Source organism: Schistocerca gregaria, chromosome 2 (assembly GCF_023897955.1).
Source record: "Schistocerca gregaria isolate iqSchGreg1 chromosome 2, iqSchGreg1.2, whole genome shotgun sequence".
Classification (NCBI taxonomy): Eukaryota; Metazoa; Arthropoda; class Insecta; order Orthoptera; family Acrididae; genus Schistocerca; species Schistocerca gregaria.
The window spans coordinates 690,109,354-690,133,203 of record NC_064921.1 but is presented as its reverse complement, the minus strand read 5'-3'; the positions used below and the strand labels follow the sequence as shown (position 1 = coordinate 690,133,203).

Genomic DNA, 23,850 nt, shown 5'->3' with positions numbered 1-23,850 from the left:
TCGTAGATTCTGGAAGACCAGAACTCCAGACTGATGAAGCTATTCCAACAAGCACCCATAGCGAAGACTGCTCTGGGCGGTTGTTCACATCTGAAAACGTTGTTATCACACCACCATTAACGAGACGAGTTCCAGACGTTAATCGAGACGCCCTTTAAGCTTTGAAGTTTTAATATGAATGCTTGATGTATGTCCTTTTGGACACGATCCAAAGAACAGACACTATGCATTCGTATAACTGATTCGTCTCGATGGGTAATGAGTATAAAACCTTCAGTGTGGATGCACATCGATGTTCAACTTCCGGCGGGAATCTAAAATTAGCGAAGATAGGGGACATGGATGAGGACTGGGGACAGCTGGCGCTAGGTGGGAATGTGAGTGGGCCAGGAAGTGTGCCGAGATAGTCCAGGGATATACGATAAACCTGTGTCTGGATGGCGCAGTGATTAATGCATCTGTCTAGTAAGTAGGAGATCACGGGTTCGAGACCCATTCTGGCACACATTAGCACTCATCGCTGCTGATTCCACAAAGTCCCAATGCAACTGATATCGTTAGTTCCTTCCCTGCCCTGTCTTCTCTCCACCCTCCAACTTCAATTTATATAATCTGAAGCTTTTGTCAATTGAAAATAGTTACTCAGTGTCACAAAATCTACATGCCAGACATTTATAAGCATTGTAGGTGGTCAAGGAGAACTTTGTATCATTGTCACGAGCAGTCACAATTAATCTCTGAAGAAATTGCATAAGGGCAGCCAAACCAGTTCAGATGGGCAGCTTACTGCCATCGACAAAGAATTGTGCTCCGTAACCATTACAGACAATGCAAGGGAGGAAGCTGCTATCGATTTGCCAGTGGGATCTGGCACGACCTAACAAAACTGTCAGCGACTGATAGTTGTTCTGCGTCAGTTTTCGGTTGATTTACATTCTAGAGTGGAAGAAAGACAGACCAGGTGCCCATGGTAAAACACCATATCTGCACTGTGGATCATCCACCAATTAGCTAGTTCTCATATAATCACGGACTGAACGTCGTGTAATCTAGGAGAAAGTGAGCAAGGCGCTGCAAGCTGGCGTCACTGAACTTTCAGACGGACCTTGGTTCTCTCCAGTAGTCCTTGTGAAGAAGAAGGATGGCACATGGCTTTTCTGCAAACGACTACTGGTGACAAACAAAGAAAAATGTTTATTCATTGCTGTGCATTCATGCCACCCTAGATTGCTTTAATGGAGCAAAGTATTTTTCATCAATGGACATATAGCAGGCTACTGGAAATTCTAGATTCACGGGGCTAACCGGGAAAAGAGTTCCTTTATAACTACTGATGGCCTCTATGAGTTTAAAGTTATGTCGTTTGGATTATATAATGCTCCAGCTACCCGAATGTACGATGGACAATCTGCTTTGACACCTTAAATGGACAATGTTTCTTTGCTATCTGCATGACATTGACATTTATCTGAAGACATTTGAAAAACCCTTAAGTCATCTGACAACCATGCTTACATGTGGTCGTGCGGTAGCGTTCTCGCTTCCCGAGCCTGGGTTCCCGGGTTCGATTCCCGGCGGGGTCAGGAATTTTCTCTGCCTCGTGATGGCTGGGTGTTGTGTGTTGTCCTTAGGTTAGTTAGATTTAAGTAGTTCTAAGTTCTAGGGGACTGATGACCATAGATGTTAAGTCCCATAGTGCTCAGAGCCATTTGAACCATGCTGGCATGTGTTCTGACTCCACGTCTCCACCTGAATGCGAAATAGCGCTTCTTCGTCAAATGAGAAATATAATTCTATTCAATGGGGTTGGAGTCTGTCCCGGTCCAGAGAAAATAAGAGCAGACAGATTTTCCTATTCTTCGGCTCATTCATGATGTGAGATGTGTTTTCGGTGTACCATTAACGATTCATAAAGAATTCGTCCCTTGAAAGAACTATTGAAGAGAGACGTCAGATTATCCTGGAACGATATGAAACAAATAACTTCGTTGTCCTTAAGAAGGAGGCCCTAGGATCTTTTCCAGTTTTAGAATTGTGTGATGAGAATCTGAGACAGAATATCACACAGACACTAGCGCTTTTGAAATAGGGGTAGTTCTAGTACAAATTCAGGGAGGTGCTGACACAGTGGTAGATTATGCTTCCAGAGTAATACCTTCGTCCGAGACGAACTACTCTACAACCGAGAAAGAGTGCCTTTCAAAGACTTCTTTGGCAGAACGCTGCACTTGGTATGAGTTCTGAAGTACGACTGGCTCTGACTGCCGAGGTCTCTGCCGATCAGTTAGACACTATGTGAGCCACTATGAGGAAAGCCAACGACAGATGCAGTTAAGAGGGCTGTTATATTGTTTATTTTATTTTATTTATTTTTTAACGTCCGATCGGTCGCGAAATTAAAACTAGAAAATCAGATGAAGCTCCGTGCTGGTGTGTTGCACAGTGCTTTTAGTATGCCCGTCGAGCATTGCACAGCACACTTTTCAGTTCTGAGAACACGGTGAGAACGTAAAGGCGCCTAGAAAAATAGTCTCCCACCATGTGAGAAGTGTGTGCTGTCTTCGATTTCTTCATGGTTAGAAGTTTCTCCTGATTTCCATGCATTCCACGTATCGTATCTATGCTGAATGACAGCAGTGTGCGATAGTGGTGCAGGAATTTTGAAGGAGGCATAAGAAACTTCATGATGCAGTTGATCAGGGAAGGAAACGAGTGGATCAAGTGATTCGAGAAATTCATCTACGAAGAGCAATTCAGAAAAATTAAGATGAATATTGTTAATAGGCACTGTTCTCTTACATTACAATGCTTATCTGCGCACTGCAGTTGCAACAAATATGCGCCTGCAGCATTTTCGATGGGAAATCTTTGATTACCCACCGCACAGCTCAGACTTAGTTCCCTCTGATTTTCATCTCACATGAAACGGTGGCTATAAGGACAGCATTTTGGCATTGACAACGAGCTGCAGATTAGCGCAGAAACTGGCGAAATGCATAGGCAGCTGCGTTCTATGACAAAGGTATAAGTTGCGTTTGTACACCCAGGGCACTTGGTACTAATCCCACCTGTAGCAGCGCCATTCCACCGAACTGGGATTCGACCTGTTTGGGAAGTTCCCAAAGTTGATGAATAGGACCTGACCACTGATGCCATCATTAAAGCTGTGAAGACTGTCGAAGCTCCGGAAATTGCATAGTTCATTATAGAAAAAAATGGCTCTGAGCACTATGGGACTTAACATCTATTTTCATCAGTCCCCTATAACTTAGAACTACTTAAACCTAACTAACCTAAGGACATCACACAACACCCAGCCATCACGAGGCAGAGAAAATCCCTGACCCCGCCGGGAATCGAACCCGGGAACCCGGGCGTGGGAAGCGAGAACGCTACCGCACGACCACGAGATGCGGGCTCATTATAGAAGACATCATTTTAGCACAGAGCACCCTGTGTGATGATATCGGATCATAGACAAGTTTTACAGCCGAGACTAGTAACAGGTTGATAACTGCGCACCATCCAGAGACGGATGTCCTGACAGAACGCTTTAATAAGATTATTATCTGTTTGGTGTCTGCTCTGTCGGACACAGTGGGGCACTAAATTAAATTCGGTAGCGACAGGTGAAAATCTGTGCCGGACTGAAATTCAGACCTGGATTTCCCACTTTGTGTGATCGGTCAACTCAATTACTGCGGCTGTCTGCACACACATTCCGTCCAGTTCAATTTCTCAACTCGTTCCACACTATACATGTAACCTCCTTCGTCCATTATCGTCAGTGCTCGCAACTCTACCGGATTCCTACAAGAGTTATATGTGTGGTGCCTGTTCTATCGGATAATATATGTGTAAGCTGATGGTAGTGATAACTTCAGTGCGGATGCACACTATGCCTAAACTCTTGTGGAAAACAGGTAAAGCTGGGGGCAATGAGGATAATGAACGGTGAACGCTATATGTGTTGTGCACAAGCTGAGAATTTGGGCTGGACAGTAAGCGTGTCCTAATAACCAAAGGCGTTAAGGCGACCATTAGCGTAAAGCGATAAATCCGGCTTCGAATTCCAGTCCGACTGGATTTAATTCAGTGTCAAACCACGGCTGGGATCTACATTAATCTTAATTAATAAGACGTTGGCAGATTTGTTCTCTAGGTACGTTAATATCGAACATAGAAATTGCCACACAATACTGCCAGTAGTGACATTCGTGCAAGACGATACATGCTTCCCACCGTTCTTTCTGCTCCACGGTCACGAGGTTGAAACGACAATGGACGATACTGAGGATAACTATGTGGAACATCTCATCATCAGGACCGAAGAAGCAAGGCAGCTTGCTAGCATAGGGATTCTGGATGCCCAGGGGAAGAGCGAGAGCAGTATAAGGAGTGGCCAGCGATACACAGCGTGGAGGCTTGTATGGACTTCTGCGCCTGTGCGGCAAGTGGGACTATCAGAAAAGGTACTAAAGCGCTGCTTTGGGCCGTATAGTCTCCTTCGTCGCTTATCGGACGTCACATATGAAGTCGAGGATCATGACCCTTCGTCAAGAGCAGAAAAGAACGGAGACGTGGTCCACTCCTTCGTGAGAAACCCGAATGGTTCTTTAAACACTAGCACTCTGAATTTTGTATAAGTAACAGCACTCTTCGCGCGGGACGTCAGTTCTGTTCTGGCTGTACGTTGGTGTTTGTAATAAAGATGCGCTTAGTTTAACTTATATTTAATTCACTAATCTGCTTACACATTTTTACCTGAATGTGGCTAGGACATGACAATATTACTGCTTGCACAGTGGGTTCTTCCATATTTTCATAAACCTCTGGGCAATTTCATCTTTTTAACAATACATAGGTGCTCAAAACTCACATCTGCTAATAATACAAAGATCTAACCAGTTTGTCTTCTTATGTCTTCAGTTGGAAGACCAATGTATGTACCCCACGATTAATTTAATGTTTTCGCCCTCCGCATAAGTGGCGAATGTCGGATTGTATTGCCGTTTATTGTCGCTAATGACGTAGAACATTCCCACCCATTCATTGTGTAGAGAAACCAAGATGCGTCACCACTTTGTATTTCATGTAAACACCTGGGCCAGTTAATGCCTATGAATACAGCTGCACCGTGAGATGACAGCCGCAGAGCTTTAACTCATGGGGCTGTAAACACCGCCGCTGCATACTGTTGATCTCTTTGTGATTTTCTAACTTCTCCATGAAGATCGTGCCGCATGTACTATCGTCTGAAATAGTTTACTCGACTTACTACGTGATCGAGAACGTCTATGACAGTAACGTAGTTCGGCGTTAACAGATGTATCAACATGACTCGAAAAATTTCATCAGCAATACATCGGCTTACCGATTTTCCAAGTCAGTAGAAACATAACACTACACTCACCTCGAGAAAATAAATGGCTTCTGTCAGTTATTGTAGTGCCTGAAACGAACAAGTAAAGTGTAAGTTTGTTTGCCAAGAAAATTGCAGGAGCGTTTTGTTGTCTACTTGTCAATGGCACAGTAGAGATTTAAGAGGACGTGAAGACAGTCTTTGCTGGGCTTTGCTATTTTTCTCATCAGTTTTCTGACCGGCTCGATGTGGCCCGCTACAAATTATTCCTCTACTCTGCCAACCTCTTCATGTCACTATAGCACTTGCACCAACCGTGTCAGTTATTTGTTGGCCATGTTCCAGTCTCTATCTACCTCTATGGCTTTTATCCACTACAACTCTCTCAAGTAACGCAGAAGTTTTCCTTGATATCTTAATACATTTACTGTCATCCTGTCGTATAATACAAAGTAACGAACGAGCATTCCACGATCAGTGATCACAAAGGGAATCGTTCCACGACAATCATGTGTACATATAGGTCTTCTCAGTCATAACTGGAACCCCGCTGAACACTGGTGGAATACCCTAAGAAAACGTTACATAGTAACGACGACTCTAAATTAATTATCGATGGATATGGTACGATAAGCTTAGGATGTACGCATTTGAAATTCAATTTATTTGAGATCAATCTGTAATTCCGTAGTAAAAACTCCTAAGAAGCAGGAAGCAGTGGGCTTGTCGAAGGGTGCCCTTCAGAGATCGCCAGATATGCAGAAGAACCTGGGACTGACTAGTAGTCTATTCCCCTCGAACAGCACCAAGAGGACCGTCGAGCGTACCTTCTCCAGCCCTGTGTAGCCTACCACTGTATGCAGTGGACCCAGAAACTAATGGCGGCTGTAGTGTCAGCTGTGTCTTTGTACCTCCATCTGTTAAATGAGAATAATGATTATAATGAAAACAGTGTGCTACCACTCACGTCACTGTGGGAGGTTTCAAGCCGTCTGTCTTGCCACCTTCCATTTATATTAAATTCATCTGCCACTTGTCACAACTGACGATATGAAGGACACTTCAAAACTGGTTCAAATGGCTCTTAGCACTATGGGAATTAACATCTCAGGTCATCAGCCCCCTAGAACTTAGAACAACTTAAACCTAACCAACCTGAGGACATCACACACATCCATGCCCGAGGCAGGATTCGAACGTGCGATCGTAGCGATCGCGCGGTTCAAGACTGAAGCGCCTAGAACCGCTCGGCAACCAGCTGCCGGCTAAGGACACTTCAGTTGCTTCTACTTAAACTCTCATTACTTTGATTTATTGCGGCGAAATACACTTCTGGAAATTGAAATAAGAACACCGTGAATTCATTGTCCCAGGAAGGGGAAACTTTATTGACACATTCCTGGGGTCAGATACATCACATGATCACACTGACAGAACCACAGGCACATAGACACAGGCAACAGAGCATGCACAATGTCGGCACTAGTACAGTGTATATCCACCTTTCGCAGCAATGCAGGCTGCTATTTTCCCATGGAGACGATCGTAGAGATGCTGGATGTAGTCCTATGGAACGGCTTGCCATGCCATTTCCACCTGGCGCCTCAGTTGGACCAGCGTTCGTGCTGGACGTGCAGACCGCGTGAGACGACGCTTCATCCAGTCCCAAACATGCTCAATGGGGGACAGATCCGGAGATCTTGCTGGCCACGGGAGTTGACTTACACCTTCTAGAGCACGTTGGGTGGCACGGGATACATGTGGACGTGCATTGTCCTGTTGGAACAGCAAGTTCCCTTGCCGGTCTAGGAATGGTAGAACGATGGGTTCGATGACGGTATGGATGTACCGTGCACTACTCAGTGTCCGCTCGACGATCACCAGAGGTGTACGGCCAGTGTAGGAGATCGCTCCCCACACCATGACGCCGGGTGTTGGCCCTGTGTGCCTCAGTCGTATGCAATCCTGATTGTGGCGCTCACCTGCACGGCGCCAAACACGCATACGACCATCATTGGCACCAAGGCAGAAGCGACTCTCATCGCTGAAGACGACACGTCTCCATTCGTCCCTCCATTCACGCCTGTCGCTACACCACTGGAGGCGGGCTGCACGATGTTGGGGCGTGAGCGGAAGACGGCCTAACGGTGTGCGGGACCTTAGCCCAGCTTCGTGGAGACGGTTGCGAATGGTCCTCGCCGATACCCCAGGAGCAACAGTGTCCCTAATTTGCTGGGAAGCGGCGGTGCGGTCCCCTACGGCACTGCGTAGGATCCTACGGTCTTGGCGTGCATCTGTGCGTCACTGCGGTCCGGTCCCAGGTCGACGGGCACGTGCACCTTCCGCCGACCACTGGCGACAACATCGATGTACTGTGGAGATCTCACGCCCCACGTGTTGAGCAATTCGGCGGTACGTCCACCCGGCCTCCCGCATGCCCACTATACGCCCTCGCTCAAAGTCCGTCAACTGCACATACGGTTCACGTCCACGCTGTCGTGGCATGCTACCAGTGTTAAAGACTGCGATGGAGCTCCGTATGCCACGGCAAACTGGCTGACACTGACGGCGGCGGTGCACAAATGCTGCGCAGCTAGCGCCATTCGACGGCCAACACCGCGGTTCCTGATGTGTCCGCTGTGCCGTGCGTGTGATCATTGCTTGTACAGCCCTCTCGCAGTGTCCGGAGCAAGTATGGTGAGTCTGACACACCGGTGTCAATGTGTTCTTTTTTCCATTTCCAGGAGTGTATATTTTATAAGATTTCAGTGCTCGTCAGTAAGGGGGCTAAAAGTTACAGTCTGTGAATTACTTAAAAATTGCACAGCCCGCACACTGCTCTGAATGCGGCAGGTGTTTCGTCGGCTTTCAAAGCGCTTTGTGCTGGCTTGCGCGGGTTAAGCGGCCACCAGCGGAAGGGCACGGAACCTACCGGTCGTTTTCACTAAGTCGGGGTTAGCAGCCTGTGGCACGATTCACCCCTTGAGATAGCCTAGGGCAATGGTTTCAAGAGCTTGATGGGACACCACAATTTATGGCGGAAAAGTACAAGTCTGGAATGTGGTTTGCCCTCGGGTAATTCAGAAGAGTAAGCTATGGTCTGATTCGCCCATCGCCAGCTAACATCAGATGGGAATTTGTAGGACAAACTAGCGAGGGAGACGTGCTCTGATTGGCACGTGACTTACGACATTCTGGGGCAGGGGTTTGTTAAACGTGCCACTGGCTCGCTATTGGCGTTCTTTCCTGATTGGCGTTTGTAGCCAGATTGGTGCAAACTGCCGGGTTGTAAGCTGGTGGAAGAAAAAGAGACACTTGGTTTGCGTTTGGATGGGGCCAGATAGCTAGTTCCAGATGTCGTGACACCTGGACGTGGCCAGTCCTGACGAGCCAGGTTCTGATACTCCACTACGACCACGGTCCTCAGACTTACAGCCGCAGTAGATTGGAGAGAGTATACCGCAGCACGGCTCACTAAATGGGAGTTCATGTTTAGATAGGAAGCGTACTGGTGCCACAGCTCTGCTAAACCCGACTCATGCCTTACAAGGGAACCTCCCCATCGCACCCCCATCAGATTTAGTTATAAGTTGGCACAGTGGATAGGCCTTGAAAAACTGAACACAGATCACTCGAGAAAACAGGAAGAAGTTTTGTGTAACAAGAAAAAAATAAGGAAAATATACCAACTGAGCAAACTGAGTAGCCCATGCGCAACATCGGTAACATCAAGGATAACGTGAGCTATGGAACACTGGGGTCCTGTGGTTAGCGTGAGCAGCTGCGGAACGCGGGGTTTTTAATTCAACTCTTCCCTCGAGTGAAAATTTTAGTTTTTTATTTTCAGACATGTCCGTCCGTCCGATGCGAGGTAACGGCGCCGTAGAACGGAGACGCTACACCTAAAAAAAACATCGAAACACACGACGTCAGTCGACTACAGCGCACGGAAGAAAGAGTATTCCTGCTAACGAGGCTGGCTGGCTGGCTGGCAGTTCGGACGAGAGTGCATTAAATACGTGAGATGTATTCCGTGGGCAATATGAATCCAGCAAAAATAGCTCAGGACTTCAATATCAAGGTTCCCATTGGAGAGGTACGTCTTTTCATCTACTAATCGCACGATTTTGCGGTGCGGTCGCAAACTACAGACACTAAACTTATTACAGTGAACAGAGACGTCTATGAAAGAACAGAGAGATCATAACTTTGCGAAAATAAACTTTTCACTCGAGGTAAGATAGGAACCAAGAACCTCTCGCTCCGCAGCTGCTCACGTTAACCACGAGACCACGGCGCTCCTTAGCTGACCTTATCCTTTATGTTGCCTATGTTGCGCATGGACTACTCAGTTTGTATATTTTGCTTATTTTTTCATAGTTCCACACAACTTCTTCCTGTTTTCTCGATTGATCTGCGTTCAGTTTTCCAAGGCCTATCCACTGTGTCAACTTATAACTAAATCTGAGGGGAGGGGGGGGGGGGTGGATTAATGATTTAATGTGCAGCTGGGATATGTAGCAATCCCTCGACTTGCCTGTCTTGTTAGTTGTCAGCAATTAATTTTGTTTTTCTTAGAATCATGATACCAATACTTCGTAAGTATGTAACACTGTAAATGTCGGTTTACGTTTCATTAGTATTTTATTTGAAGGAAAGCATAGTTCCCTTCTACACACTAACTTTTTTCTATTGACTGAACGGAAAGTTATTATTATTATTATTATTATTATTATTATTATTATTATTATTATTATTATTATTATTATATTACGTACGGGCCCAGTAGGCCCACGTGAGGTACAATTAATCACTATCACTTTTGATGGTGGCCTTCTTTCGTGTACAATTTTGTTTCGTCCTTTCAGAATGAAGTCTCTTTCTTTCATCAGACCACGGTGCCCCAGTCCGTTTCCTAATTTGCATCTGACCAACTTTCCAATCAAATATCTTTTGTCTCAATGTTTTCGTATCTGTAATGTCTGCCTGGGTTATTTATACCCGCTGCTTTAAGATCTTCCTTAATCGCAACGACCCATTTAATTGGTTCAGTTTCGGCCTTACTTCTGTTTTCGTAGAATTCTACTACTTGTTTTGTCAACTTAGTGGGTGTCATTCTTTGTAGGTGCCCATAAAATTTAAGTCCTCGGTGTCTCATGTCACCATGTATGTCTGTGTATTCTTCTATTTCCTTATTACTTCGCAGCCTCTAAGTTCCTCCATTAGTAATTTTGGGGGCTAATATTTTCCCAATAATCTTTCTTTCTTTTGAATTTATGTAGTATCCCTCTTTCTATTTAATGTTAAAGTTTTTGCATCATAAAGGTATTCAGGTTTGGTTACAGTGCTGTAATCCCTAAATTTACTGAATGTAGAAACTCGTTTGTTATTAGAAATATTTTGTGTTAATCTGAATGCAGTTGCCATTTTTTGACAGCGAACCTCGTTCGCAGCTTTTACCGGATCGTTTTCTTGTATTATTCCCCCCAAGTACTTAAATTGAGAAATCCTTTTTATTTTTCCATATTTCGTGTTTATAAACTTTCGTACTTTTTTGTTGCGTGCTATGTATTCCGTTTTTTCGAATGATATTTGTAGTCCTACTTTTTCCACAAGTTCTTTAAGAACTTCAATTTGATTTTGAGCTGTGGTAATATCCTTAGTTAAAATCGCCAGATCGTCTGCAAAGGTGAGGCAATCTTCTCTAATATTACTTCTATATTTTGACTTAACTTTTGCTCTCGCCATTGTGTAATTACCTTTCCAAAACACATTTAAACAGTAATGGGCAGAGTCCATCCCCCTGACTAACACCAGTCTTTATATCAAATGGTTCAGAAATTTCTCCCATAAATTTATCTTTGGAGCCAGTATCGGTTAACGTTTTCTTAATCAGTGTTAGAGTTTTACAAAATTGTTAATTCTTTCATGGCCACTTGTTGACAAACTGCCTATTGGCTTCTTTCTCGGGTTCTTCAGCCGACGTTCATCTAATGATTTTTCTGACGTTGAAGCTTTGACAATGCCAGCCACTCGTGCTGGCGAAACGTCAGAAAAATCATTAGATGAACGTCGGCCGAAGAACCCGAGACAGAAGCCAATAGGCAGTTTGTGTTAGAGTTTTGTTATCTAGCCCTTTTTTCTCTAAAATCTGAGAATGAGATTCACGATCAGCTGAGTTGTAGGCCTTTTTAAAATCCACAAATATACATACAATAGTGTTACTAGAAATCCTTTTGGGCCTAAGGATTAGTTTTAAATTAAGAATTTGTTGTCTAAAGCCTGCTTAGTACGCACCAATTTTAGGCTCTAACTGTTCTTGGACTCGATCAAGTAAACATTGCGAGAGAATTTTCTAAGTGAACGAGAGAAGAGAGGCTCCTTGGTAATTATTAACATCGGTTCTACCCACATTTTTATGCAATGGATGAAATAGGGCATTTTCCCGGTCCTCAGACATTTTCTCAGTTACCCAGAAATGTCCCATTAGTTTAGTAGACATTTTTATAGTGTTAGGGCCAGCTGATTTTAGTGGTTCTGCAATTATACCGTCTTATCCAGATGCTTTATTGTTATTAAGTATCTTAATTTTTTTAGTTATTTCGATTTCGTCAGGTTCTTTAGAGTTAGGGTTATTGTCATTAGTTTTCTGTGCTTGGAATTTATTCTCTGGTTCTGGAAAGTTTAATGTTGTTGTTGTTGTCTTCAGTCCTGAGACTGGTTTGATGCAGCTCTCCATGCTACTTTGTCCTGTGCAAGCTTCTTCATCTCCCAGTACCTATTGCAGCCTACACCCTTCTGAATCTGCTTAGTGTAGTCATCTCTTGGTTTCCCTCTACGATTTTTACCCTCCACGCTGCCCCCCCCCCCCCCCCAGTGCTAAATTTGTGATCCCTTGATGCCTCAGGACATACCCTACCAACCAATCCCTTCTTCTGGTCAAGTTGTGCTACTCTTCTCCCCAATCCCATTCAATACCTCCTCATTAGCCAAGTGATCTATCCACCTTATCTTCAGCATTCTTCTGTAGCACCACATTTCGAAAGCTTCTATTCTCTTCTTGTCCAAACTAGTTATATTCCATGTTTCACTTCCATACATGGCTACACTCCATACAAATACTTTCAGAAACGACTTTCTGATACATAAATCTATTTTCGATGTTAACAAATTTCTCTTCTTCAGAAACGCTTTCCTTGCCATTGACAGTCTACATTTTATATCCTCTCTACTTCGACCATCATCAGTTATTTTACTTCCTAAATAGCAAAACTCCTTTACTGCTTTAAGTGTCTCATTTCCTAATCTAATTCCCTCAGCATCACCCGATTTAATTTGACTACATTTCATTATCCTCGTTTTGCTTTTGTTGATGTTCATCTTATACCCTCCTTTCAAGACACTATCCATTCCATTCAACTGCTCTTCCAAGTCCTTTGCTGTCTCTGACAGAATTACAATGTCATCGGCGAATCTCAAAGTTTTTACTTCTTCTCCATGAATTTTAATACCTACTCCGAATTTTTCTTTTGTTTCCTTTACTGCCTGCTCAATATACAGATTGAATAACATCGGGGAGAGGCTACAACCCTGTCTCACCCTTTTCCCAACCACTGCTTCCCTTTCATGCCCCTCGACTCTTATGACTGCCATCTGGTTTCTGTACAAATTGTAAATAGCCTTTCGCTCCCTGTATTTTACCCCTGCCACCTTCAGAATTTGAAAGAGAGTATTCCAGTCAACATTGTCAAAAATTTTTTCCAAGTCTACAAATGCTAGAAACGTAGGTTTGCCTTTTCTTAATGTTTCTTCCAAGATAAGTCGTAAGGTCAGTATTGCCTTACGGGTTCCAACATTTCTACGGAATCCAAACTGATCCTCCATGAGGTCCGCATCTAGCAGTTTTTCCATTCGTCTGTAAAGAATTCGCGTTAGTATTTTGCAGCTGTGACTTATTAAACTTATAGTTCGGTAATTTTCACATCTGTCAGCACCTGCTTTCTTTGGGATTGGAATTACTATATTCTTCTTGAAGTCTGAGGGTATTTCACCTGTCTCATACATCTTGCTCACCAGCTGGTAGAGTTTTGTCATTACTGGCTCTCCCAAGGCCGTCAGTAGTTCTAATGGAATGTTGTCTACTCCCGGGGCCTTGTTTCGACTCAGGTCTTTCAGTGCTCTGTCAAACTCTTCACGCAGTATCTTATCTCCCATTTCGTCTTCATCTACATCCTCTTCCATTTCCATAATATTGTCCTCAAGTACATCGCCCTTGTATAAACCCTCTATATACTCCTTCCACCTTTCGCCTTCCCTTCTTTGCTTAGAACTTGGTTGCCATCTGAGTTCTTGATATTCATACAAGTGGTTCTCTTCTCTCCAAAGCTCTCTTAAATTTTCCTGTAGGCAGTATCTATCTTACCCCTAGTGAGATAAGCTTCTACATCCTTACATTTGTCCTCTAGCCATCCCTGCTTAGCCATTTTGCACTTCCTGTCGATCTCATTTTTGAGACGTTTGTATTCCTTTTTGCCTGCTTCATTTACTGCATTTTTATATTTTCTCCTTTCATCAATTAAATTCAATATTTCTTCTGTGACCCAAGGATTTCTAGCAGCCCTCGTCTTTTTACCTACTTTATCCTCTGCTGCCTTCACGACCTCATCCCTCAGAACTACCCATTCTTCTTCTACTGTGTTTGTTTCCCCCATTCCTGTCAATTGTTCCCTTATGCTCTCCCTGAAACTCTGTACAACCTCTGCTTCTTTCAGCTTATCCAGACCCCATGTCCTTAAATTCCCACCTTTTTGCAGTTTCTTCAGTTTTAATCTACAGGTTATAACCAATAGATTGTGGTCAGAGTCCACATCTGCCCCTGGAAATGTCCTACAATTTAAAACCTGATTCCTAAATCTCTGTCTCACCATTATATAATCTATCTGATACCTTTTAGTATCTCCAGGATTCTTCCATGTATACAACCTTCTTTTATGATTCTTGAACCAAGTGTTAGCTATGATTAAGTTATGCTCTGTGCAAAATTCTACCAGACGGCTTCCTCTTTCATGTCTTAGCCCCAATCCATATTCACCCACTATGCTTTCTTCTCTCCCTTTTCCTACTGACGAATTCCAGTCACCCATGACTATTAAATTTTCGTCTCCCTTCACTACCTGAATAATTTCTTTTATCTCATCATACATTTCATCAATTTCTTCATCATCTGCAGAGCTAGTAGGCATGGGCTTTGTGTCTATCTTGGTCACAATAATGCTTTCACTATGCTGTTTGTAGTAGTTTACCCGCACTCCTATTTTTTTATTCATTATTAAACCTACTCCTGCTTTACCCCTATTTGATTTTGTATTTAGAACCCTGTATTCACCTGACTAGAAGTCTTGTTCCTCCTGCCACCGAACTTCACTAATTCCCACTATATTTAACTTTAACCTATCCATTTCCCTTTTTAAATTTTCTAACCTATCTGCCCGATTAAGGGATCTGACATTCCACGCTCCGATCCGTAGAACGCCAGTTTTCTTTCTCCTGATAACGACGTCCTCCTGAGTAGTCCCCGCCCGGAGATCCGAATGGGGGACTATTTTACCTCCGGAATATTTTACCCAAGAGGACGCCATCATCATTTAATCATACAGTAAAGCTGCATGTCCTCGGGAAAAATTGCGGCTGTAGTTTCCCCTTGCTTTCATCCGTTCGCAGTACCAGCACGGCAAGGCCGTTTTGGTTAATGTTACAAGACCAGATCAGGCAATCATCCAGACTGTTGCCCCTGCAACTACTGAAAAGGCTGCTGCCCCTCTTCAGGAACCACATGTTTGTCTGGCCTCTTAACAGATACCCCTCCGTTGTGTTTGCACCTACGATACGGCCATCTGTATCGCTGAGGCATGCAAGCCTCCCCACCAACGCCAAGGTCCATGGTTCATTCTTTCAAAATAATTAGTAAGTGCCTTACGATTTTCCTGGTCGTTAAAAACCAAACTGCCATTTTCATTTTTGAAGCAAAGGCTTTGAGGTTGGTAACCGTTTGGTTTTGTTTTAAATAATTTATGAAAGTTTCTTCTATTGTTCTTTTGGAAGTATTTTCCGATATCTAAAAGTTGAGCGTTTTCTTGGTTTCTTTTAGTCAGTCGGATTAATTCAGATGTTCCTTTTCTTACAATTAGAAAGGTGCTGCACATATTTTTAGTTTTGTTACTATTCCAATTTTTGAATGTCTCATGCCTACACTTAACTGCTGTTTCACAATCCGCCGTCCACTAAGGCTGTTTTTGTTTCTTTCTAAGCGGAATTAAATTTTGTACTGTTTTGCTGAACTGTTCTTTTAGGATATGCCAATTGTGGGATTGTTTCTTGTCAAGTTAGCTTATTAGAGTTGGTGTTATTTTAGCAGTATCAAATTTTGGGATAACATCTTTTATTTAACTTTTATTCGCGTTAAATAATGCTTAGAATCGATATTAGCCCCTTTCCTACGTTACACATTTAAAATTTCTTTGCAGTTATGGTATTGAATTGCTACATGATCGATTTGACATTCCCCAATAAATGCACTGGGTGCCCACGAAGTGGGCAAAAATTTGTAGACTTGATTTTAAAGTTAAAATGTTTGCTCGTTTCAACAAGTCTTTCGGCTCTTTGGTTTCTTCATTTATGCGCAGGAAATCGACTCACCGTTTTCTTACATTTTTTCTCTTTACCTAATTGAACATTAAAACCACCTACTAAAATTTTAACAACGTTTGAGAGAATTTTCGAGATGATGCTTTCTAACGTTCCTCAAGCATCATTAACTTCTTCAGGTTTTGTACGGTTATCCTCATTGACTGGCATATGGACATAAATTGAAATGTATTTTTTATTGGACATTTAAGAGAAATTATCATTAATCTATTATTAATGGGTTTTATCTCCGTTATTGAATTTAAAATATTTTTGCAAACTGCAAAAGCAACTTCCAGATGTGGTGTATCATTACGTATCGTTGTTTAAATTATACTTTTAAAAAGACATAATCGCCGAAATCCACGGTATTATCGTCCGTTATCCGTGTTTCTTGAAGTGCCAAAATTTGAATCTTCTGTTCTTTTAATGTATCTACCACTTTATAAAGTTTACCTGGTAGCAAAAGTGTTTGTATGTTAACTGTTGCTAAAAATGTATTTGTTTTGGTTTTCAATTGGCCAGAGGAGTAGTTATATACAGGGATCATTGTAATTTCCCACCTTACGATTCTGTTTTAGGGCAGTTCAAGACAGCGATTCCGTTGCGTAATTTACGATTTACATGGAGTCGTAAGTGGTGTGTGACGGAGCCTGGGTAGGTCCGTTACTCTGATTAAGGATAGATTTCGCAGCCTCATACACCGCGGGATATTGCAGTTGTGCTGTAGTGGGTTCTATGAATGTTATCAGGTTGATTTTGCAAACTACAACAGAATTTCTTGAGATTTTACGAAATTTACTAAAGATAAAAGATACAAAGAATATGGAAGTAATGGTCTGCCAGTGTATATTCAGTGATTCATCTGTAGAGGGAAAGAATCCGTGACAGAAGCTGCTTTATCACTGAAGTTGAAAGCGTTCCGAAAGCAAGAACCTGTAACAAAATTCTGTCACGATTTGACAGTACGCACAGCTGACAAACGTTTCCAAGCAAGCAAAGAGGCGTGAGTTTTTTCAGATCTCTGTGGCAAGATCTCCTGCGTAGAACGATTTAACTTCCGTTGCAGGTGGCCTCAATGACGAACACATTCGTGACATGATCACCATAAACGCGCGTTTTACATAAATTCGTGACACTGTAGCGTTATCTGTCGACATCGGCTAGCGTTGAAGTACAGAGTCACTGCTCGGCAAGTGCCTCTTATTGTTAACGATAAGCGACCTGTTGTCCTGCCTGCTTGGGACGGTGAGCCCTTTATTTTCAGGTAGTGTGGCTACACACTTGAGCTGCTTACGACCCCTCCAACAGCGAGCTGTACTATGTGACATACAACTTTTCCTATCGCCAGGCAGCTGCTTCCTTAAACGCTTTCTTACCTGCCAGGTTGTTTCTTAAAAAGCTGTACGTTCGTGGGACGGTGTCATATACAGTAAAAAAGTAAACCATGTGGTTACATGGCATATACCGGAATATTTGAGAGTTTATCCTTTAGAACCAAACGAATTGCTAATCTTTTCTTCCCCTCCATCCTTATTGACTCAATTGAAGCTGTTTCTTCAACGATAGTGCGTTCAATTAGGATCCAATTTTCGTCTTATAGAAGACCCACTAACTTTCAGATGAGCCGGTTCGACGAGCGTGGAGCTGCTTAGTTCTTGTAATCCTAGTCTTACTGGAGATATTTGTCCTTTCACGTGATTTTGATGTGATCATAAGCGCGTGTCGTCAAATTAATGGGCAACGCAACATGCTGTACCTGGACAGAGAAAGTATAAAAAAAAACGAAAGTTCTCCACTAAATTGAAAAATAAAGTGTGCATTTGAGAATACTACGTGAAAGATGCAGTGGGCTGGGTAACAGACTACAAAATGAAGATTTGGTGCGTGTTGTGCTGGAAATCAGAACGGAAGAGAACACACATGGAAAGAAGGCTATGATTATCTATCAGCTGAAGAAATATATTGGAACCTACTCAATGGACCAACTAAAGCCAAGGGGCAAATCAGCCAGAAGGCTGAATCTCAGGATTGCAGACAACGGTGATAGACAAAAGCGCATGCGCCGAAATGAACTAATGTATTGTTCTCGAAATAACCATGACGCCGGAACATGAAGTCCTGCATCCCCAAAGTAGATAAAAAAATTTACCACGAGATAAAAGATGCTTATTAGCATGAAAACTGGGACGAAGGCCGTAATTTCAAACTGAAGTACAATTACTTCGAATCTTCCTAGGTAACCGAGGCCTTACAGTATTGGTGTTGTAACGATGAAAATTACTGCGCCGCCCACAAAGGTAACATTTGAAGATATTTCATATGTTTCAGTAACGGTTGCACCAACAGCATCATCAATTACGAAGTGCTCTTTCAGGATGATTGTGCGATCCTATCTCGAGGAAGCAGTTTTACATATGACAAACCTATGTAAGATATACAAAGGTCTAAAAAATAAATTTTCTTTTTGTTTTGTAAATCGACAAAGGTGTTGAGGTGATGCTGCCTGTTTTTAGGCTGTGCGAGAGAGAGTCTTGTATCCACTCCATCGTTCTCATGATCACGGTGGGAGAGGGTGCTACCGGCCGTAGTGGCCGAGCGGTTCTAGGCGCTACAGTCTGGAACCGCGCGACCGCTACGATCGCAGGTTCGAATCCTGCCTCGGGCATGGGTGTGTGTGATGTCCTTAGGTTGGTTAGGTTTAAGTAGTTCTAAGTTCTAGGGGACTGATGACCCTAGATGTTAAGTCTCATAGTGCTCAGAGCCATTTGAACCATTTTTGATAGACAAAACACTTTGGAGGAATTCGGACGCTACGTGAAAATTAAGAATTTCCTCTAGAAAATCATGATTACATCTGTGTAATGTATCTTCAAAGTAAGCTGCAGTTTGCGAGTAGGATGCTGACAGTATTAATGATTAGCTCAGTTGATAGAAAGGGGGACTGAGAGGCGGTCAGTAAATTAAGAAGAAAAGTAAGGGAAATGGCACTGAGGAAAGATAGACAGTTTTGATGTTAGGAAACAATATCGAAGTCCACGCAGTTGTCAATCATGTGGCGACACTAAAAACGACAAAGAAGCATCCGAAATACGCAGTAAAATGCTTCAGGAGATATCGACGAACAAATGATGTCATCTTAGAAGACTTCAGACATCACAACCAAAAGATACGCAACAAAATCAAATCTACGGATCATGGAAAGCAAGTGCAGAACGTTCAAGAAAGTGCTAACCTAAAGTTACCTTGTGGAATTCGTAATGATCATATGGCTGCCAGTAAAGCACAAAGCAACTGTCATAAGCTTAGACGCTACCGGAAACATACATAACAAGTAATCGATTTCAATCATTTTAATGAATTCCGACACAGATACGTCTTATGCCTAGTGCGTCACTAGATTGCAAAATTTACGGTTCCATGTGTCTTTCGAAGACGCAAACCATACCTCCTCTAGAAGTAGATTAACGTTTAATCTCACGAAGCGGAGTGATTTCCTCTCTAGTCGTCCCGACAAGGATAAATACTTGACTGTGCCTTTCGATAGGGAATCAGAGTTTGCTGGTCGTTCAGCTACGGAAGAGAGCACGTGAGTACGTAGGGAAAATGACGATAATATCGGGAAGGATTCCACTGAGTAGGAAAAACGGGACTACTTTAGAGCATGACTAAATGATGAACTGTGGTACAAGAGTAAATAAATCAGGTCAGACTGCGAGAAGATAACGCTGTACTTCTCTGAAGTCAGTAGAATGACATCAGAGAGAGTAACTAGGAAGATCGTAGAATCTATGAAAAACAAGAAAAAATTGTTTGAAGCAAGTCTTAGAGGATATTTTAGAATAGGAGCCGGCTTACAACAGACCGGGATACAGGAAGACTGCATGAAATTTAGAAATCCCGAGATACAGTGCTAACTGTAGTTCGGAAATACTAGGTATTTTCTTTGATTTAACAAGGCTTTTTATGATGGAACGTGCAGTATTTTTGCATAAGTTGGAACATTATGGGCTTAGGGAAACGCTGAACAACGGTTCACGTCTGCAAAGGAGTGAACTGACTGTTACCCTTTAATGTCAATAAACATGGAAAATATTTGAATCTGACAGGCATCATGTAAAGTGGAAAATGAGACATGGTTTTGCTCCTGTTCCATTCCTATTCTTGATATAAATCTGTTATCAGCCACTAGACATGACGAGTCTTAAATAATTTTTCTTTTTTAAGTTGACAAAAGTGTTGTTGTAAAATACGTGGAATTTAATTTAAATGATCTATCCATTGCGTTAGTCGGTAACGTAAGCACTTGGCTTAACAGTAAAAGTATGCAGTGCATACAGCGTGGTTATAAAAAAAAAACTTTTCGGTACTTGAGAGGACCCCCGTGATGGAAGGGTAATGAAACTTTGTGGAAACATTTGTAAGTACATGCGGAAGAAAAATAACAAATGACTATCGAAAGAAACACGTTTTAATTTCCACAAGAGAGGTTAACATTTGTTAATTGTTTACCATGTTTACGTTCCAGGTTACAAACTTTTTGAACGGTGAACCATGGAATGCTCAGATGTCGTGACCTGTACCGCCACCTAACGGAAGGTCGTGACCGTAACACTAATAATAACGCAAATCCTGCAGCGCACAGTCTGAACATCGTTCCTATAAAGTGTAGGACCCAAATGGTTACTAGTTTTCCGTCTACACTCGATCAAATAGCGTAAGCTTAATTACAGCCAGCGTGTACATTTTCTCACGAGGAATTCTTGTGGAAGCGAATTTTTACTGTCTAATGGAGGTCAAACCATCGGTGACAAAAATGGTTCAATTGGCTCTGAACACTACGGGACTTAACTGCTGTGGTCATCAGTCCCCTAGAACTTAGAGCTACTTAAACCTAACTAACCTAAGGACATCACACACATCCATGCCCGAGGCAGGATTCGAACCTGCGACAGTAGCAATCTCGCTGCTCCAGACTGTAGCGCCTAGAACCGCTCGACCACTCCGGCTGGCACATTCAGTGACAACGACTATTTTAGACTCTTAGATGAAAATCATTTATGGAAGTATCACAGTGAGGAATTACCGAACAATCAGTTTAAGTCACGGCTGCAAAATACTAACGCGAATTCTGTACAGATGAATGGAAAAACTGGTAGAACCCCACCTCGGGGAAGATCAGTTTGGATTCCGCAGAAATATTGGAACACGTGAGGCAATACTGACCCTACGACTTTCTTAGAAGCTAGATTAAGGAAAGGCAAACCTACGTTTCTAGCATTTGTAGACTTAGAGAAAGCTTTTGACAATGTTGACTGGAATACTCTATTTCAAGTTCTGAAGGTGGCAGGGGTAAAATACAGGGAGCGAAAGGCTATTTACAACAGATGGCAGTTATAAGAGTCGAGGGACATGAAAGAGAATCAGTGGTTGGGAAGGGAGTGAGACAGAGTTGTAGTCTCTCCCCGATGTTATTCAATCTGTATATTGAGCAAGCAGTAAAGGAAAAAAAAGAAAAATTCGGAGTAGGTATTAAAATCCATGGAGAAGAAATAAAAACTTTGAGGTTCGCCGATGACATTGTAATTCTGTCAGAGAAGCAAAGGACTTGGAAGAGCAGCTGAACGAAATGGACAGTGTCTTGAAAGGAGGATATAAGATGAACATCAACAAAAGCAAAAGGAGGATAATGGAATGTAGTCGAGTTAACTCGGGTGATGCTGAGGGAAATAGATTAGGAAATGAGACACTTAAAGTAGTAAAGGAGTTTTGCTATTTGTGGAGCAAAATAACTAATGATGGTCGAAGTAGAGAGGATATAAAATGTAGACTGGCAATGGCAAGGAAAGCGTTTCTGAAGAAGAGAAATTTGTTAACTTCGAGTATAGATTTAAGTGTCAGGAAGTCGTTTCTGAAAGTATTTGTATGGAGTGTAGCCATTTATGTAAGTGAAACATGGACGATTAATAGTTTGGAAAAGAAGAGAATAGAAGCTTTCGAAATGTGGTGCTACAGAAGAATGCTGAAGATTAGATGGGTAGATCACATAACTAATGAGGAGGTATTGAATAGATTTGGGAAGAAGAGGAGTTTGTGGCACAACTTGACTAGAAGAAGAGATCTGTTGGTTCTACATGTTCTGAGGCATCACGGGATCACCAATTTAGTATTGGAGGGCAGCGTGGGGGGTAAAAATCGTAGAGGGATACCAAGAGATGAATACACTAAGCAGATTCAGAAGGATGTAGGCTGCATTACGTACTGGGAGATGAAGCAGCTTGCACAGGATAGAGTAGCATGGAGAGCTGGATCAAACGTCTCAGGACTGAAGACCACAACAACAACAACAACACACTGAGGATCTGATTCGTAAACTGAATGCTGCATCAGCGAATCTCCACTGTATTTGACACTGAAATCCGAAGGCTTCTTTACGTCCACGCTACAGTCTCTTATTGTATCATATTATGGCTCAGCTGTGCGCACTGACCAACAATATTTTCAGTCCATAAAAGGACGGTCAGGAAGATCTGAGGAGTCAGTTGGCTGCAGTTCAGGTATCTCTAAATCGTTACTCTGCGATACTGACTCATACAGAAGAAACTGAAACATCACTTCAGCGAACACTGGACGGAAAAACGATTTGCAGATGGATAGCACTTTCTTTATCACTATAGAGAAAGGAATGTGCTATTCAGAAGGTTTCATTATCAGTAGGCATACAGCAAAAATTAAAGAAATTAGTGACGAACTTCAACTTCTCAAATATGAAGTGAAAGTTCCTTGTGGTACACTCCTCCTATTCTGTACAGTAGTTCCTCACAGTAGGTGATTACCGTTTTCTGTAACGCGTCGTTTATTTGTAAGCTATCTCAAAATTTTTGCGTGTTGTATTAATTATTTAATCTCTTTTTTCTATAAATGTTACAAACAGCTGGAAACTATTTACTGGCTTCTTTCACGACCAAATAGCTTTGACGCTCAGTGTCCCACGGAACATGCTAAATAAATGAGGAACAGGGAACTGACGGACATCACTTGCAGGTGGCTACTGGAGAAGTCAGTGTTGCGCCAGCAGTAGCGCTGTTGTGAAACTTGGAGGAGCTGTAGCGACTCACGAGAAGAAGAGCACGGACAGCGGGTTGGCCGTCTTGCGCGGGTTGTGGCGGGTGCGCTTCTTTCCGGCGTCCATGGCTGTCGACGTGCGGTGGCTGGTGGCTGGTGTTCGGCGCTTGGTGCTTGGTGGCTGGCGCTTGGTATCTGGTGTTGGTGCGCTGCGCGACGTCTGGTCGCCAGTAAGGGCGGAAGGCGACGCCGCTGCGTATATAGCTGAACGCAGTGCGGAGTGGCGCTTATCAGACCGGCAGGTGTGGGCGTGCGCGAACAGCGCGAGGCCGGGAGGGCTCAAACCGGGCGCTATCAGCTGTTGCCAGGACGTGCGCTAATCGCTATTTCAAAACTGCTTTCTAGCATGTTTTCACTCTGTGGTTCTGACATCCTGTCTCTCAGCTATGCGAGAAATTTGCTGGATGCTAGTATATGCTGTACATACACTTGCCTGAAGTACATAATGATCAAATACCTAGCAGCGAGCAGGTTGACCTTTGCAGTTAAAACAAATGCAATTCAGTGATATGTCCAAGAACAGGTGACGCAGTCCTTGTAGATAAAACGGCTCTAAGCACTATGGGACTTAACATCTGAGGTCATCAGCCCCCTAACTAACCTAAGGACATCACACACAGCCATGCCACGGGACAGGATTCGACCCTGTGACCGTAGCAGAAGCGCGGTTCCGGACTGAA

The 23,850-nt window shown here is 42.9% G+C and overlaps 1 protein-coding gene across 3 annotated transcripts in view; it reads right to left on the bottom strand.

Annotated features, from left to right (window-relative positions):
• LOC126334772 (ATP-binding cassette sub-family C member 4-like) overlaps nt 1-23,850 on the bottom strand; it is a 548,862-nt gene that overhangs the window by 132,468 nt on the left and 392,544 nt on the right. Inside the window, exon 1 of one of the 3 annotated variants that reach the window (XM_049997359.1) lies at nt 23,164-23,408. The exons of the other annotated variants lie outside the window; for them this stretch is intronic. Coding sequence (XP_049853316.1) covers nt 23,164-23,237 — 74 coding nt within the window. The 5' untranslated portion in view covers nt 23,238-23,408. Of the gene's footprint in view, nt 1-23,163; nt 23,409-23,850 lie in introns of those variants that run through there. 3 annotated transcript variants of the gene reach the window in all.